General features: G+C 41.0%; 1 protein-coding gene across 2 annotated transcripts in view; it reads right to left on the bottom strand.

The window, feature by feature from the left end:
• Positions 1-16,260, bottom strand: part of STK4 (serine/threonine kinase 4) — a 47,124-nt gene that overhangs the window by 8,078 nt on the left and 22,786 nt on the right. For both annotated transcript variants that reach the window (XM_071572599.1, XM_071572600.1), the window contains one exon: positions 14,739-14,896. In XM_071572599.1, the coding sequence (XP_071428700.1) occupies positions 14,739-14,896 (158 nt within the window). The remainder of the gene's footprint in view (positions 1-14,738; positions 14,897-16,260) is intronic.

Below are 16,260 nucleotides of genomic sequence, written 5' to 3'. Positions count from 1 at the left end.
TCCCTCTACCATAATTTCTCTGAGTTTGAACACTTCTCTTCCACATGCTCAGAGTATTTTCTGAATATCCTCCCACTGTTACCACCACGAGCCCGTGGCTTTTTAGAAAGGAAATACCCAGCTGCAGCAATCGCTCTCTCTGCCTTTCACCCAGATATTCCAGGTGGCATTTACTGCTCAACATAACTTGATGTCAAACTTTTAAAGTTTTAAATAGCCTTTAGAAAAACTGGCTTTAGCAATTATCACTTCATAAGGGGCAGTGGGAGTTTGAAGACTAAAATACAGAAGTAATAAAATTGCAGCTTCCCACACTACACAGGGAAATAAATTCTGAGTAGAAAAGATACGAGCTAGATGGGGACTAAAGAAAAAACAAATTAATTGTCTATTTAGCAGAGCTTTTATTGTTATAGCTTCCTTTTCTGCATAGTTTTGTGCTGCAATCTAACAGTTCCTGACTGCATGCCCAGTGATCAAAGTCCCCCAGAGAAACTCATCAATCATATCAGTAGGGAGCACAACTCATCATTTACTTGTGTGTATTTGTACGGGCAAACTCTAAACATGACTTGAGAAGAGATTTTATCCAGATCGAGATGTACAAGCTATGTTAAATAATAAATGCCAAACAGGAATTTGCTGTTAGAGTCAATGAAAAATATTTCCCACTGTCATATAGTAGCAACAGACTGCTTTGGAAAAACAAAAGCAGAACAACCAACTGGGACTACAATCGAATGGAAGCCCCTCACAGGAGTCTATTAGTGATCACATTTGACAGCAGAAGTGGCTACAAATCAGAGCTAAGTACAAAACAATTCCTACATGTAGTCTATTAAGTGTTCAGATGTCCTTTGGAAAGGGAGGCTCTTCACAGAAGAGACTAATTGAACTCTTACTTCCCTCAACCTTGGCTATCAGCAATGCTATCAAGATGCTTCCCTTCTGATAAAACCAAAGGCACACTTGACATCCTTCTCCATGACCCTGTACATCCTTTTGATGTGTATCCACCTCAACTTCTGAACTTTCCTTCTGTCACCTCCTCAAGCAGAGTTTTATTTTTGGGAGGTGATCAGCCATCGGATGCCACTTGCCATGACAATTTGTAGCAGTGGAGCAGAACCCACCCTGCAGCACGAGGCAGTGCATTGGTGCTGCAGAGGACCACGAGCTAGGGAGAGGTGTCAGATCTCAAGAATGTGAGCTCTGACAAGTGTTAAGTCTGGAATTAGCTTTCTCTAACTTGAAAGACTGGTTAAACATTGTATCAATTAAATGCTCGCATCAACTATACTCTGAGAGAACAGATTACTCAATAGTACTATGCACTTTTTTTAAACCAGAAAAAAGGAATTCAATTTCTCTGGCCAAAATTAAATGTAGAAGGTGATTTCTCACGCTAAGTAGACTTCAGGGCTTGAGATGGTGATACAAATTGGTGTTGGAATAGCATGCCAATTGTTTCCACAGCATTTTTCCTGAAATGCTGCCTTAATACCACTTGGCATACGTTCAATCACTGAGCTAAAAATTAAGTGCCTTGTTCTCATTTATGTTTCCAGCATAAGGAACACTTGATGTAAGGTATGAGCAGGCATTAACTATCTATTCACTTTAAGTTGTCAAATTCAAAGGACACGAGAACCTACAAACCTACAGGTTTTTTCTGCCCACTTTTCCTCATGACTGTCAGGTCCTTACAACTTCCCAGATCTGTCAAGCAGCCATTCTACAGAGGGGCTGCAGTAAATCAGAATAAGCCCCTGTGCCTACACAAATACTAATTATCTTGATTTTCCCCCCTTTGAGCATTAGCATGTCAGTGAAGTTTCTGTTATGAAAGCAGAGAATGAAATTCACTCACTGTGGGATTTCATGCAAGATTCAAAATACAGATATTAATCTTTCAAAGGATTTGAAAAATAAGTCTCAGCAGCACAAGCTTCTGCTTTTAATGCATCTTAATTATTTAGGCAATGTACTAGCAAGACACATCATGGGCTGCAGCATCCAGCACAAGTCCAAACTGTACTACAGCCAGAAATTCCCAAAGAAAAAAGAACAGGATCTGCACATCTGGAGACAGCGGTTTCAGGCCACCTCATCTGAACAGCAGATGGCTTTCCACAAAGAAACAACACCCCCCTTTCAACCAGATCATCATTCTAGATCATTCCAGAGGTCAAGTCAGCTTAAGTCAGTGCAAGTCAAGCAGCTGAAACAGTTAAATATTTAAGTGCAATCACAGCATCGTTTTTTGTGGAAGAAAAGACAGACACTACCACACACTCAGCATTTGATCCCTGGCTGAACTGGAAAATGTATTTTGATAGAGAGTTGTATCAGAGGAGACCTAGGCCTTCTCAGATGAGGTGTTTCTCTAGCTCTACCTTACTTGCACAGAGGTGGAGTTTTCTAGCTACCGAAAGATCTTACTGTAAAATACCAATAAGGATCCCAGTTAATTTTCCATGTAGTTCTGCTTGTCTGATTAAACAAAGGTGTGTGAACCAAACCATCGTATCTGTACCATCCCTACAGAATTACTGGAGGGTCATGTGAGCCATTCTCCTTCCAGTCCTTTTCCCTGCCAGACACACTGGGAAGATCATGTCCAATCTTCCTCCTGTGCTACATCTGCAGGAAGGCAACTGCCAAGATCTGACTCTTAGCTTGGCTTCCTGGTACCTCAGCAAGGCTCCTCCCAAGCTGCCACAAGATCTCAGCTCCTTGGGAAGCTGCCCCTCCACTGGAGTACCACTTCAGTGGCGGAGTCTCACTCACCAGTGGCTGCCAAGGCCACTGTTCTTCTCTAGCAAGAACTGCCACAGTTTTACTACCCCACTATCTCTTACTTCAGGCTAGACTTACACCCACAATGTTTGGTCCTGCTGGTTTGTTTAGCAAGGACTCTCCTCAAGTATACTTTGAGCAGTGAGTTCCTGTGGCTGCTCTGGAAGAGACACCCACAGTTGGGACACACAGCTGCTCCTTCATTGAGGAAGAGGCAGCTTTGCTTTCTCACCCTCCCTATAGTTTGGAAGTTTCCCCCCCATTCCTTGAAACCAGTGAGCAGCTTTGCAGTTGGCAAGATATCAGAAAATTCCCAATTTTGGAGGATTACAACAAACATAGAGCCCTCCCTGGCTACTCAGACAGAACTGTGCGGTGATTATGCAGAGTAATTACCATAGAACAGGGATTGCAGAACTGTGGGAACACCATAGCCTGCATCCCTGGGCTGCTCTTAGCCAAGAACTGCACTTCAGTAATTCTTACAATAATCCTTAAAAAGCTCAAGAAAGTGTTGGTGTCACAGCCAGCACAGTAGGAACACTGCAGGCTGTTATGACCCTCAGTATTGTGCTGAAGTTGTATTAAGGAAGAAAACCCATCCAAAGCTCTACTCATTGATATGAGTGGTGAGTGGTCATTAAAAATAGAGCTTTTTTTAAAAAGACCAAATCATTTTAATCTTATAAGCTCCAAGATTAAATTTCCTCTTTTAGCCTTAGTGTCAATTATGAGTATGAATAACACCATTCACTTCCAAAATCATCCCAAGTATTGTACACACTGAATCTAAACAAAGGGAATGGCAAAATGTGTCAGTGCTTTTCTTCAGCACTGCACTTCAGGAAAGCCAAATCTTAAAATTCTTTAGGAACTTAGAAAGTGGCTGACTAATCCTGTAACCACAACGACAAGTTATCTCACTGTTGGGTTTTTTCAGTAACTGAATTACAAACCAAGCTAAAAGGTCAGCTTGTCTGGACAAGTGAGCAGAGAAAAAAAAAGAAGAAAAAAAAGTCAAGAAAAGAGCAAAAAATGAGCAACACTTGCTTTTAAAAAGCTCTTGCTTGCCAGAGGTTTGATTAAGGAAAAACACAGCAGAGGGTTTTTTCCTTCCCTAAGTGATTATGATTTAATTTTCTTAAGTAAGAGGACCAAAATACCTCTGAACATGCTAAAATAAATCATGTCATTGGGCTTTGAGGATCTGGCCAGCTGCACAACTGAGCTGTAAAGTACACAGCAGACCAACACGGGGTTTCTCTCTCCTTTTTTAAGAAAACCAATCTGTCAGAAAATGCTGATTCCCTTAAACCGAATAAATTTTTTTTATGGTTCTGAAAGGTTTAACTAAGTTCTGCCAGGAAGGGTACACGTGTCTGCAATGGATCTTCCAATCCCACACACCCTTCCCCGCTCTCTCCCCTGCTCTTAAGGGCTCTACTTGCTGAAGGATTAACAATAAATGTCTTTATTTAGGATCACTTATCCTGAATAAAGCAGAACAACTGAACAAGTAAAAATACCTGACTTGCAAGTGATTCATTCATACAACATTGCTCAGTATGAAATGTAACTGAAGTGGTAACCAATTAGTTAACAGTTAATCAGTCCCTGAATACAACCTTCATTAACGATGTGGAGTGAGAAGCTTGTACTGGTGTATCAGCATCATTAACATATCAGAAGACCTCACACACTCAAATCTGCAATGCAAAGTGAAGGCTTAAAACACACAGTTTCAGTTTCAAAGGCTTAACACTAAATCATCCATGGCAAGTCGCCATTATAGTTTTAAATAACTTGGGCCTGTTTATATTAACACTTAAGAGTATTAAACATTATTCAACAAATGTTTTTAATTTGAGTCTTAGTCTCACATGTTATTTCTGACTCCAGGAGAGCTGCTGAAGGGGATTCGTTTCCAGGAAGACCTCCCCAGTTCCCTACCTCGTGTGTCCAAAGGTGAGGCTCATTATAAAAACTTGGTCCAATGGTGCTTTGCCTTCCCTCGTTCACTGAGGGAAAGGAAGCAACAGCTGTAATTTGAAGGCAAAAAAGACAGGAGAGAGAATTAAAAGCTTTCTGAGGAAAGACTGAATTACAGAGATTTCCAGGGCATTCTGAAAAAATTAACAGCTGCATGCCCATGCAGTTGTCTTTAAAACCAGGGGCATGTGTTTAATATTTCGGAGACAAATTTTTTTTGGGACAGTCCCCCAGTGAACCTTCTCGATAAAATCCATGTTGCATGAACCTGCACACTTTGCTATGAAAGGTTTCCCCAGTTGTTCACTATTACTTGGGCATCCATTTATAACAATCCTTCATGATGGCAAGATACAAAACAAGAAGGAATTAAAACACTTAATTTCAGAATAATACTAGTTCAGACTGTATCTGTCTGTATGTATTAAGCTATTCTTTCTCCCTCTTCTTGAAGGTCAAAGCTTTGGTTCTGAATGACAGAACAGTTTGTGTTGGAAGGGACCTTAAAGACCACCTTGTTCCAACCCCCTGCCATGGGCAGGGACACCTCCCACAAGCCCAGGTTGCTCCAAGCCCATCCAGCCTGGCCTTCCACACTCCCAGGGATAGATGGGGCAGCCAGAGCTTCTCTGGGCAACCTGTGCCAGGGCCTGCCCACCCTCACAGGGAAGAATTTCCTCCTAATATTTAATCTACTCTTCCTCTCTTTCATCCCATCACTCCCTGCCCTTGCAAAAAGTCCCTCTCCAGCTAAGGCAAACTTGTCAGGATACCCGGGCCACTGGAAGCAGCCACAGCCAACTGCAAACTCCATTACCTTCTGTGTCTGAGCAAGACCTCACACCCATGATGAAACTGCCCCTGTAAAGCCTCCTGGTGAGGTGAGCAGGCAGACACCCAGAGATCACACACACCAATTACACCAGCAATAAGCAACACCTGGATGTTTCTGCAGGTTTTGCAGTAACACAAGAGGAGGGTGCACAAAGGCACCAGGTCCAGCAGTCAGAGCTGAGATAACTTTGCTACTCCCACAGCACATCATTTCAGGCCCTTGTCCAGATGAGACCCTGCCCACTGGGAAGTATTCACAGAGCCCTGATGGAGACTTTATCCCCAAGCTCTTCACTTATGGTCCAGAGGCTCCATCTCCCAAGAGGGAATCCAGAGCAGCTATAACAGGCTCCTCAAGCAGAGAGTCTCCAAAAGAAGCCTTTTTTGCTACAGATGAGAAAAACCTGGACAAGCTTGTCTTTTTAAGCTATATTACCCTTTAAAAACATTTGTACTGACAGATGAGTTGGAAGATTTTAGAAGCATTTCAAATAGATCTTGTTTGAGCAGGAGTGTTCTTTCTTTAAGGGAGATACTGTGCCAAGAACACATCCAGCCTTGAAAACAGATCTCAAGGCATAACAAGACTCAAACAGGTTTTCTAAAGAATACAGTATGCTCAGAGATTATTTTCCCAGCACCACACCTTCAATTATTAATTCCTCTTCCCTTTCTCCCAAAGCAGAAATGCACATTGCAGCCTGACCTTAAACACACAGCAGTAGTGGAACAAAACCAATGATCACAGACCCTGGATGAAGTTCTGTTACTTACTTAGTTCATCCACAAAACTTTCAGTCAGTGTCTCATCTGATTAAATTCTACAGTAGGAAAGGGGCCTCAAAAATCATCCAGGATGTTGAGTTTACAGGTCTGAATACTCTGGTATAAACTCGATTTCATGTTACATTATTTCAGTCTCCATTAAGGGCTATGACCTAAGCAATTCAACACAAACAACTCATTTTACTTCCCACTCACTGCAAGTTTCATCTAAAAGCCTCATGTCACAGAAGACCTGCTATATACAAAAATATAGCAAAAAATGAAAATCTGACAGCAAGTTGTGGCAGTAAGTGCTTTGCAATCAATGTCAGTTTGCACCAAAGTGAAAGCAGGTGGTGAGCAATGACCCTGTTACCAAATGGAAGAGAGCAGGAATCTATTCTCTTCCCCAGCAGAAACAAGAGTCACATCACTGAACTACCTTTTTCAATTTGAAATATTGCTAGCAAATTTTAAAACTAAATGTGGTATTTCCTTGGTTTGTGTTGTTGTTGTTATAAAGGAAATATGAAAAGGTTTATAAAACAGAGTTTACTGTAAACCACATTGGTGGTTTGATTCAGGCATGAATCCGATGAGGTTTGCAGTAAGGCTCAGAGTGTCTTCCTCATGCAAATGTCACAGAAGATTGAAGACCACTTAACAAACAATAAAAGAGAGAAGCAAGCTGTTCCTGGGCTTATTTTTAAAATGACTCTATGTTTGACTACAAGGTGACAAAATGAACCACTTGTCCATAATAAAGATGTCGTAAGTTAAAAGTATTTGCTGGGAAGAACATACTAAATATGGTGAAAAGGTAATGCTTAAAAGAGACACAAACAATTAACAGAGCTTTAAAAACTCTTGGCAGATGGTTGAAGGAAAAAAAAGGAAATCCATTCAAGGGACATCAATGTTATGAATCAAGACAGGTGACATTTAAAACCAATGAATAAAACATCACAAAAACCTGCCTCTTTTCATAAATCATACTTGACAGTGGAATTACATCTAGGTACTACACTTCAAGATCTTCCTCAATAAGCAGGAGATACCATGGGGGTACGATTTAGGTTTGAAAGTTAATAGTTGTCTATCCTGGACTGCCTTCTGTTGTCAGAGAAGTCTTTTTATTTGAGTCTGTTTCTCTCCCACCCATAAATAAACAAGTTACAGCCTTAATGCTCTCCCACAGAAAGAAACCTTTATTTTAGATTCAGCACAGCAGAAACAAGTATCTAAGTTTACTTGCTTCCCAACAGGGAATCTGCCCTACTTCCATAGAGTCTAGACAGGGATATCTATCAGGTCCCCAGATCTGGCTTTATCTCTCAAACTGATAAATGCCCCAGCAAATAAGTTCACTTTACGTTCAAAGTAAAACTATTGGAAGAAATCAGTGCCTGAGAAGTAAATTTTATTCCAGCCACTACTGGGAAAATGGAGAGTTCATGATAGATGAAGGGCAGACACATTTGGACAGATAAATCCCTGAAGATTCACTCAAAGTGTTTGTTTTAGTCTTGGAAAAACGTTTTTGAAAAAAGCTCTATTTTAACCAAACTTTTTTCTTCTTCTATGCAAAACTATACATATTCAAATGAATTTTTGGAACAATCAATCTTCATTCATCACATAAGGGTCAGAGAAACTTGCTCTCTTAGAAAATAAAGAATGTATTGCAAGTTTCATAATAATTCAATAGAAGTCTCACAATTATTTGATTTTCAGTAATGCCATTTAAATGACCTACAAATGTGCACACTCTAATGAAGCCTTTTTTGCTCCTGTCCATGCAGACAGACTTTCTGGAGTATTAGTAACCAGCTCAAATCATTCACTTGAGTAATTTGGATGGGAGAAAGGAGGAACAGCAAGATTACTGTAGAGGCCTGCATCTGACACCTTTACCAAGCTGCTTAAAAGAGAGCAGTAAAAAGAAGATAAACCTCAGAGGATCAGAGCAGAGTCAGGAAACACTATAAAACGATAAACTATAAAAAGTCACACACCAGCAGCTCCTCCACATAATGCAAGTACTTCTAGCATCTGCCTTATCCCTGTATTCTCAGCATGCCTTCTTCCTACTCCTAGCGAAGACCCAAAGACCAATTCCAACAAAATGAGAGCCAATTATTCAGTCTGCCATCATTTTCAAAGCCAGGAACTGCACAGAAAATACTCTCAAGTTTTTAATCGATTGAACTTTTAGAAGGACAAAAGGTAGTAAAGCTATAAAGCATCAATATTAGATTGCTAATAAATGCTATCCAAATGGATGTTCAAAGAAACCAAAGACATTGAATGTTCCAGGTACTGGCAGACAACAAGCTGTTCACAAGACAAATGACACCTTCACAGACAGAGTACAATAAATTAGAGGCTCTGGTCATTGTAAAGCAGAACGTGTTTACTGTTATTGATAAGCAATAAATCACTTGCCCTCCAACAGTTCCTCCCTATAAATAACTTCCAGTGAAAGAAACAGATGGTTCCAGTATGCAGCCATTCCTCAGCACAGCCCTGAGCAGAGAGAAGGAATGTGCAGTGCTGAGTGATGACCATTTTTCACTGCAGTTGTTCTGGGGTGGTGGAAGGAGCAGTGGGGCAGTGAGAAACACAGAAAACACTGCACTGAGTTCCAGCTGTGATTGCTGCTGGGTCATGCCAGGCTGAGAAGCACACGATGCTGCAGTGGGCATCATCCCTCCAGCCCACAGGATCCACCCTGGCTGGATCCTTCCTGACTGGGCCACACCTGACAGGCACAAGCAGACCCAGATCTGCAGGCAGTGTCAGGCTGATCTACCCCCAGACTCAAAAATACAGCATGATCCTAAGGCTTTCACATCCTAATGCCTTGCTCTGATGGAATTCAGCTTTCTATAAACTTTTCAATAACTTTGCAGTGTAATGTTTCAAACTACTAAGTAAAAGCACAGAAATGAGGATGTGAACAATACATGGAATATCCCAGGTGAGTGCAGCATAATGAAACATTGCCTCAAGTAAACAGAAGATTTTATTTTTCTTTATTACTTTAAGAAAAAGAACTATACCTTCATTCAGGGAAGAGATTTTGTTTATATTACACTTGTGAAAAGGAAAAATGTAGGAAGTAGCTGTTCAAAGCTCTGGCTAGAAGCTGCTTACAGACAGACAAATGCAAAAAATACCATGGTTTCCTATCAGGTAATTATTTAAAGGAGGCTGCAGTTGCAATACCAACTCTTGTAGTGCAGATAATTTAAGAACTCCTAAAGATGCAAATATACTTTTAGAAACTGGACTTCATTAAAATGTGTTTTCTTTATGTTTTGCTTTGCTTTGTCTCTTATCTGAAAAAACTGCAATTGCAAGTGTGAAATATGTTTCTGTTGCCCCCTCCTTTGTCCCACTGGCCCAGTGAACCATCATCCAGCTCCTACAGCTTCCAGTTCCAAGGGAACCCCAGGCAGGACTTGGTGCAAGGAAACAAAACCAGAGACAACAGCAAGTGGTCTACAGATGCTTTTGAAATAAATATCTCATTCTAAACTAGCCAGTTTCAAGGAGAACATTCCACAGAGAAGTCAGGTACAGACAGCAAGCTGTGGCCTGAGCACTTGGGAAGCAACAGGACAGGCAGCTGGTTATTGGAAGGAGTTCTCTGGCTGGGGGAAGAGCTGAGTTTGACCCCACAACTCCTGCAACTCAGCAAAGCCCCTTCTCTGCCCATCCCTGCCAGGCATGTGGTGAGGTGGAGACCAGAACTGTTGCTTGTACATGTTGCTTGTCTGACTGTGCAGCCCTGACAAAAGTGGCAGCTGATCAGCACTTGCATTCTTCCCCCCAGTTAGAAGCAATTAACACCTCCTGCTAATCCTTCCTTTGCCCTGGAAAAATTTCAGAAGCCACAGTACTTCACAGGACAGTCTTTCCCAGCAGTAGAGAAGCAGATGACACTGTGCACTAAAAAGTGATAAAGTCTCTTTTGGAACCAAGGGAAATCACAGCAATCTTTCCTGTCCAAAGAAATTCCCATCAGCAGGCAGCGAGACACTGCTCAAAAGGAGCTAAAATGATGAGCTAGTGCAGGGAGTGGCACTCGCAGCATGGAAACACAAGAGCTGGAGCACGGGCTCCCACTGCAGGGTGGTGACACTGAACAAAGGCCACCTTGCACAGCCCTTCCTCAGAAATCTGAGAAACTGGCTGTGTCTACTCCTTCCACTTCTGCAAACCTCCACACTCTCAAGGGCATATGTTAATTTTATTTTTGTAAGGAAAACAGTCCTGCTCCAAAGTTTTTCTGCTTCAATGAGAACCTGTGAATGCAGATCCTCTTCATTAAGCCAAGGGGTGAGAAGGAAAATCCCAAATTACGGCTGTGGATAATTGTAGGAACGGGAAAAGTCTGACTCACCAAGAGCTTGCAGATGCAAGCAAATTAAGTTCTTCCCAAAGGAAGCAGCATACTTGTTAGGAAAGAGACATAAACCTTGTTTCTGAATGTCAGCTTCCCCCCAGCACTGCAGCAGCAGGATGGAGATTGCCAACGCAGAAAACAACTGCTGGTGGTGGCAGCTCTCCACCAAGATCCTGCAGGGGAATGGCACTGCCTTCCTTCAACAGCCCAGCTCCCACCTGCTGCTTCTCCAGGGAAGCACTGAGAGCAGGAGCAGCTCAGACACTGTAAAAGTGTCTGTACCAATCCAGCTCTTGACAGGTGGCCTTACACAGACCAGGAATGGTTGGCAGATACACAGATGCTGGAAGCAAAAAGACCTTGGAGCAAATGGCTTCAACTCCATGTGTAAAAGCTGTGGAAAGATTTGATATCCTGCAGTACTCTTGCTCAAGTCTCTCTTAAAAGTTCATGTCCTATTTCACTTCACATCCAAAATATGTCCCCAGGATACCTGATTAGCAAAGACTCACTGATATATGAAAAATTATGACTTAGAGTTACAGTAAAATCTAAGTTTAATACAGGCATTAAAAATGCAGCAGTTGCATCATGGTGGTAAAATTTGAGATTGACTGGGGCTCTACTGCCACTGATTTTCACCAGTGGAACCACACTCATGAAATAAAAGTGGAAAAGTCTCAGTGTTATCACAGCTCCCATAAGCCAGGAGTGGCTGGCACCTGCTAATTTGTTAACAAAACGGCCTTTCAATAAAAGGATTAGTGATGTAATACAAAACATTCATGACTGGCTGATCCACAAATATGTGCTACAATAGGTTTGGCAAGACTGAAGGCCTTTCAAGCAGGGGCAGAATAAAAACAAGTGATCCCAGTTTAGCCACAAGTGATATTAGAACACTGACCTGCTCAGAGCAGTTAAAAGGCTTTAAAAATGGGAATAAGTAAAGGGTTTGTTGTGTCTAAGGGCAGGAAACACTACACAACTAATTTTCCCATATGTTACAGTAGTACTGAAAGATTAAAGTGAAAAAATGTAGGACATTGTCTAAACAAATCTTCTAGCATTATTAAGTCTGTGCAACAGCATGTGACTAATGTTCACTGGCAAAATTAAATTCAACTACAAAAATTCTGAGATCTGATTATGGCAATTAGGAATTCTCCATACAATGGAGCCTGCCCATTAACAGCCCACCCCTGCAGCAGTCTCCTGCTCAGAGTTTGTTATATTCTTCCCAAAAAGAAGAATTTTTGCCCATAATTAGTATTCCCCCCTGCCCTATTGTTAAACAAATCATAGTGTTGTTGAAAACATTGTTTGCAATCAAGCAGGGCTTTAAATCTTTAGAGATCCTTGTTCAAGCAGGAGTGGGGATAAACATTAACAGCATCAGGCACTGACTAATCAGTTAATAACAACTTCTACCTCCGAAATCCAAGGCTGGAAACATTCTGGGGTAGTGCCATCTCTGACCACAGCCAGGACACAGCCAGAGCCTCATGTCTGGGAGGAATGGAGTTCCTTACCTTTCAGAACAGGATCTCTGGGTTTCCAGCTCTGCAGTGGATGGGGTTGACTCAATCTAACCCTTATCTAACGAGACATTGCCATTGTGATATAAATAGTGTCTTATTTGCCTGCTTCAGAGGAACAATGTTAGTCAAGAAAAGGTCAAATGGTTTTGCCACAGGGAAAAAAATCTTTTGTAATTTAATATTGCCCCTCTTTTTTTTTGGAGGACAGGAAGCTCCAGGTGCAACTCACATAGGAAGGAGAGGAATACAGAAGAGAATGCATATTTATCTAGTCTCCAGCAGCACAAAGCAATAATATTTCAATCATTTCTTAAGGCCCAGAGGAACTAGTATTTACCCAGCATCTTGCTGATCTCATCTCTACTTGGAAACCTGCAAACTCCATAAAAAGTGCTGCTCAAACCTGCCTATTTTGACAATGCAGAAGTAAGTTATAGCTGCAGGCAGGGCTATGACAGATGTACTGGATACACCTAGGGGATGCATTTTTTCTTATTCCAAAATACTTATTGCATCAATGCTCTTAATTAACAAATCATTAATAAACACATCTTTTACCCATAGTTAGCTATCAAATTGATCAATTTGAGGGCAAATGGGATGAATACACAATTTTAAGTCTTTGAATACATTACACAATGTGAGTTTGCTGCCACAAACACTTAGATAAGGGCTATGCAAACACCCACATTATTAAGGCTGCTTTCAAGCAATTTTCCTACCCTACAGAAAATCAAGCAGCTCTGTTCAAAAATTTACATGCAAGGCAGGTTAGTCTATTCACCTACAATTGAACTAGAGAAATACATACAGCTGGGAAGTGAAATTTCTGAAAATTATTGCAGGAAGGTGACGCAAAGGCTGATTTATTGCTCACTTTTATTGCTTCCAGCACACTGGTAATCTGTGCACAGGGCAATACTGCAGTACTAATGGAAATCAGTAAACAGGGTCAAGTGTGTCAAAGAACTGCTTTGCAAGTTCTAAAAACATTTGTAGGTTCTGTTTGCTGGAATGACACCAACCTCTTCTTGTGTTATCTGTGCTCACTGGGTGTACCCTGCACCTACAGCTCCCAGTGAGCAAGGAGGGATAGATCATACTCAGTGGAAATACACTGCTAAATTTGTTGTCAACCAAATTAGAAAGTAAAATCATTACAGTAAATTTCCCCTTGAGCCCCCTTCTGTAGACTACAAAAGACTATTAAGATACTCCAAACCAGCCCAGCTTTCTTGGGAAATACCATACACAGAAAAACAAATTTTAATCATAAAAGTAAGGTACAGCAAGTAAGGTGAATGAGATAAATGAAGTATCTGACTTGACTGGAATCCTGTGTTTGGCCCAGACCCTGCAACACACTCCCAGCTTGAGGGTTATAGTTGCAAAACATATTTATGCAGTGACTTTGAGCCTTCAGGCTAAACATAGCCTGGTGCAAAGGAGAGAGAACACAGGAGTTCCCTCAGCCTGAATAAGAAAAGCAGCAGAAAGGACAACAAAATATGTATAACAGCAGTAAGTCTATACAATATGTACAAAGGTAATGAAAAACACCAGGTTATTATTCAGCCTTAAAGTGAAACATCTCCTCGAGTCGTGACTGGCAGAGGGATTTGGCTTTGCACACTTTGTGAAGGTGGAATGAATATCACCAGCTCCTGACAGCGTGACAGCCTGAGCCACAGGCAGCACGAACAGGCAGCACAAGGGCACACAGTGCACTGGGAGCAACAGGTGCTTACAGTGAAGGATCACTGCAGGAAAATGGGCAGGGAACAGGGCCCAGCACAGCACGCTGCTTCTGGCATTTTGAACTCAAACCTGAGATTTTCCAAACTCACAAAAAAAAATTAAATTGAATTTATGAATAATAGCTCATTTTTGGACTTAAGTTACTGAAAATTCTGAGCATGTGAATATTAGTTAGGAAGACTGAAATTAAGGATTTGAAAGAGAAATTAAGACAAGCCTGATGTTTATGTAACAAAACAAAATCCAGTGCCACAGCTTGAGAAAAACAAGGAAATTCAATGGTTCCCCCACCCTTCTTTGTCAAGCATTACACATTGAGGATCTGCATTTTCCAACTACCATCTGGAATTTTTTTTTAACAGGGAAGTAAAGCAAGACAGTTTGTACCTTCATGTCCTCAGGCGGTTTTGTTTGTTTTATTTGCTTTTAAACAAGGGAAGCATTCAGATAATGACTGGTTAAGATTACTGAGAAATACCTAAAGAAAACGAGTTTTTCAAAATGCCCCATCCAAATGCATTAGCCATTACCATCTCCTCAAGTTTCCATTAGTCTGTCAAAACAAGAAATAATCTTATAGCAGCTCTGACTAAAATTCTTCAAGATTGTCACATTGATTGAATTTCAAAGTATAGACTTACAAATTCGTAGTCTCCATCCTGTGGTACTTTCCAATCAGATGAAGTTTTTGTCTGGCCAGACACATTCTTCCCAAAGCTATTGATTTGATTCTCCTTCTCCTTCTGCTCAAAATATTCAAGGAATGATGGTTTGGCTGGTTGCATTGTTTCATCCCTCCCTGGAAATATTAAACATAATAATAAAAAAGAGAGATGTTTTGAAAAATACAGTTTTGGTTATACAGTCCTACATCATGCTCAAAAGTGATTTAATATTTTAGCACACAGTAAATTACAGAGTATTGCTAAAGTAGTTTCTAAAATGCTATTTTTCAGCAGCTTTTCAATCATAAAACTGACTGTACAGTGGGAAAACTGGAGAAGGGAAGCTTAAAGCCCACCACACAAGTGATTACGATGCTGGAGGCCTTGGCCTTGAGACCTGCAGTCCATCCATCCCAGCACATTGCCAGGTAACCCAGATTCATGCACTGAATGCTGAACTGAACTGCTGCTGGCAAGACAGGCTGGGGTATTTCATCCCAGCCAGGGTTCCATGCACTGCAAAAACAAGGAAAGTTCAAAAACTAAACAGCGCTGTTTTACAAGCAGAAACTCACCTCTACATTTATGAGCAGAGTAGGACAAAAATGAAGCTTACAAAGACCAAAAATACCTTATAAATTCCACATAACTTGCCTTGGGTAGAAGTACTCAAGTTCTACATTCTTTGTGTAGAAAAGCTTAATTAGCTCATAAAACTTTCTTTTTCTTTTTATAAATAGTAAGTTTTCAAGTTTGCTGCTCTAGTTTTCTTTTCATAAATTCATTCTTCTGAGCCCACGTTCTTAATGGATTACTCAAGTAAAGCAGATATATAGATTAACCTTTAAATTTTAGGCTGTATTTCAGAAACTTGGGGTAGTAAGAAATGAGTAAGGGTACAAGCAGAGACAGAGGAGTCAAAATAACCCCATAAACATGAATACTACATGAATTTTTAAGAGCAGGTCTCAAAAGCCTCCCAAGCACATTTCTCAAAGAGCTCACCTATACTGATGGGAGAAGAAAGGAAGTAGCCAAGAGCACAAGGCTTTAGCACAATTTACATTGCTCTCATTTGCCTAAATTACTCTTTAGAACAAGCAGGAGTTAAAAGAAAAGGGAGAATGCTGCTGATCCATTAAAAGCTGGTAAACCTACATTGTGACAGGGTGCCCAGGTACATCATGGGGTAGTTGGTGGGATTAGGGATATGAGCACTTTTTTATCCTTTTTTCCTTTAGCCATTACACCACTCAATAACCTGTGATTTAAGAACTATTGCATACAAATAAATCTAGAAAGTCATTCAGCAAACAGGTTTCCATCACTGCAGGGAGAAATGCAGGGCCACAAGTTCCCAGAGCAAAGCAGCTCCCCAGGGCTCTGTGGAGAAAGCGGAGGCGGCTCTGGCTGTGGGGTGATGACAGCACAGCAGGGAAGGAAGTGATGAAACATGAGAGGAGGGAAATACTGATTTCTAGCACAGACAGCAAAAAAA

The sequence above is a fragment of the Pithys albifrons genome, chromosome 18 (genome assembly GCF_047495875.1).
Source record: "Pithys albifrons albifrons isolate INPA30051 chromosome 18, PitAlb_v1, whole genome shotgun sequence".
NCBI lineage: Eukaryota > Metazoa > Chordata > Aves > Passeriformes > Thamnophilidae > Pithys > Pithys albifrons.
Note: the sequence above shows the minus strand (reverse complement) of the source record. Positions and strands in the feature narration are given on the sequence as shown.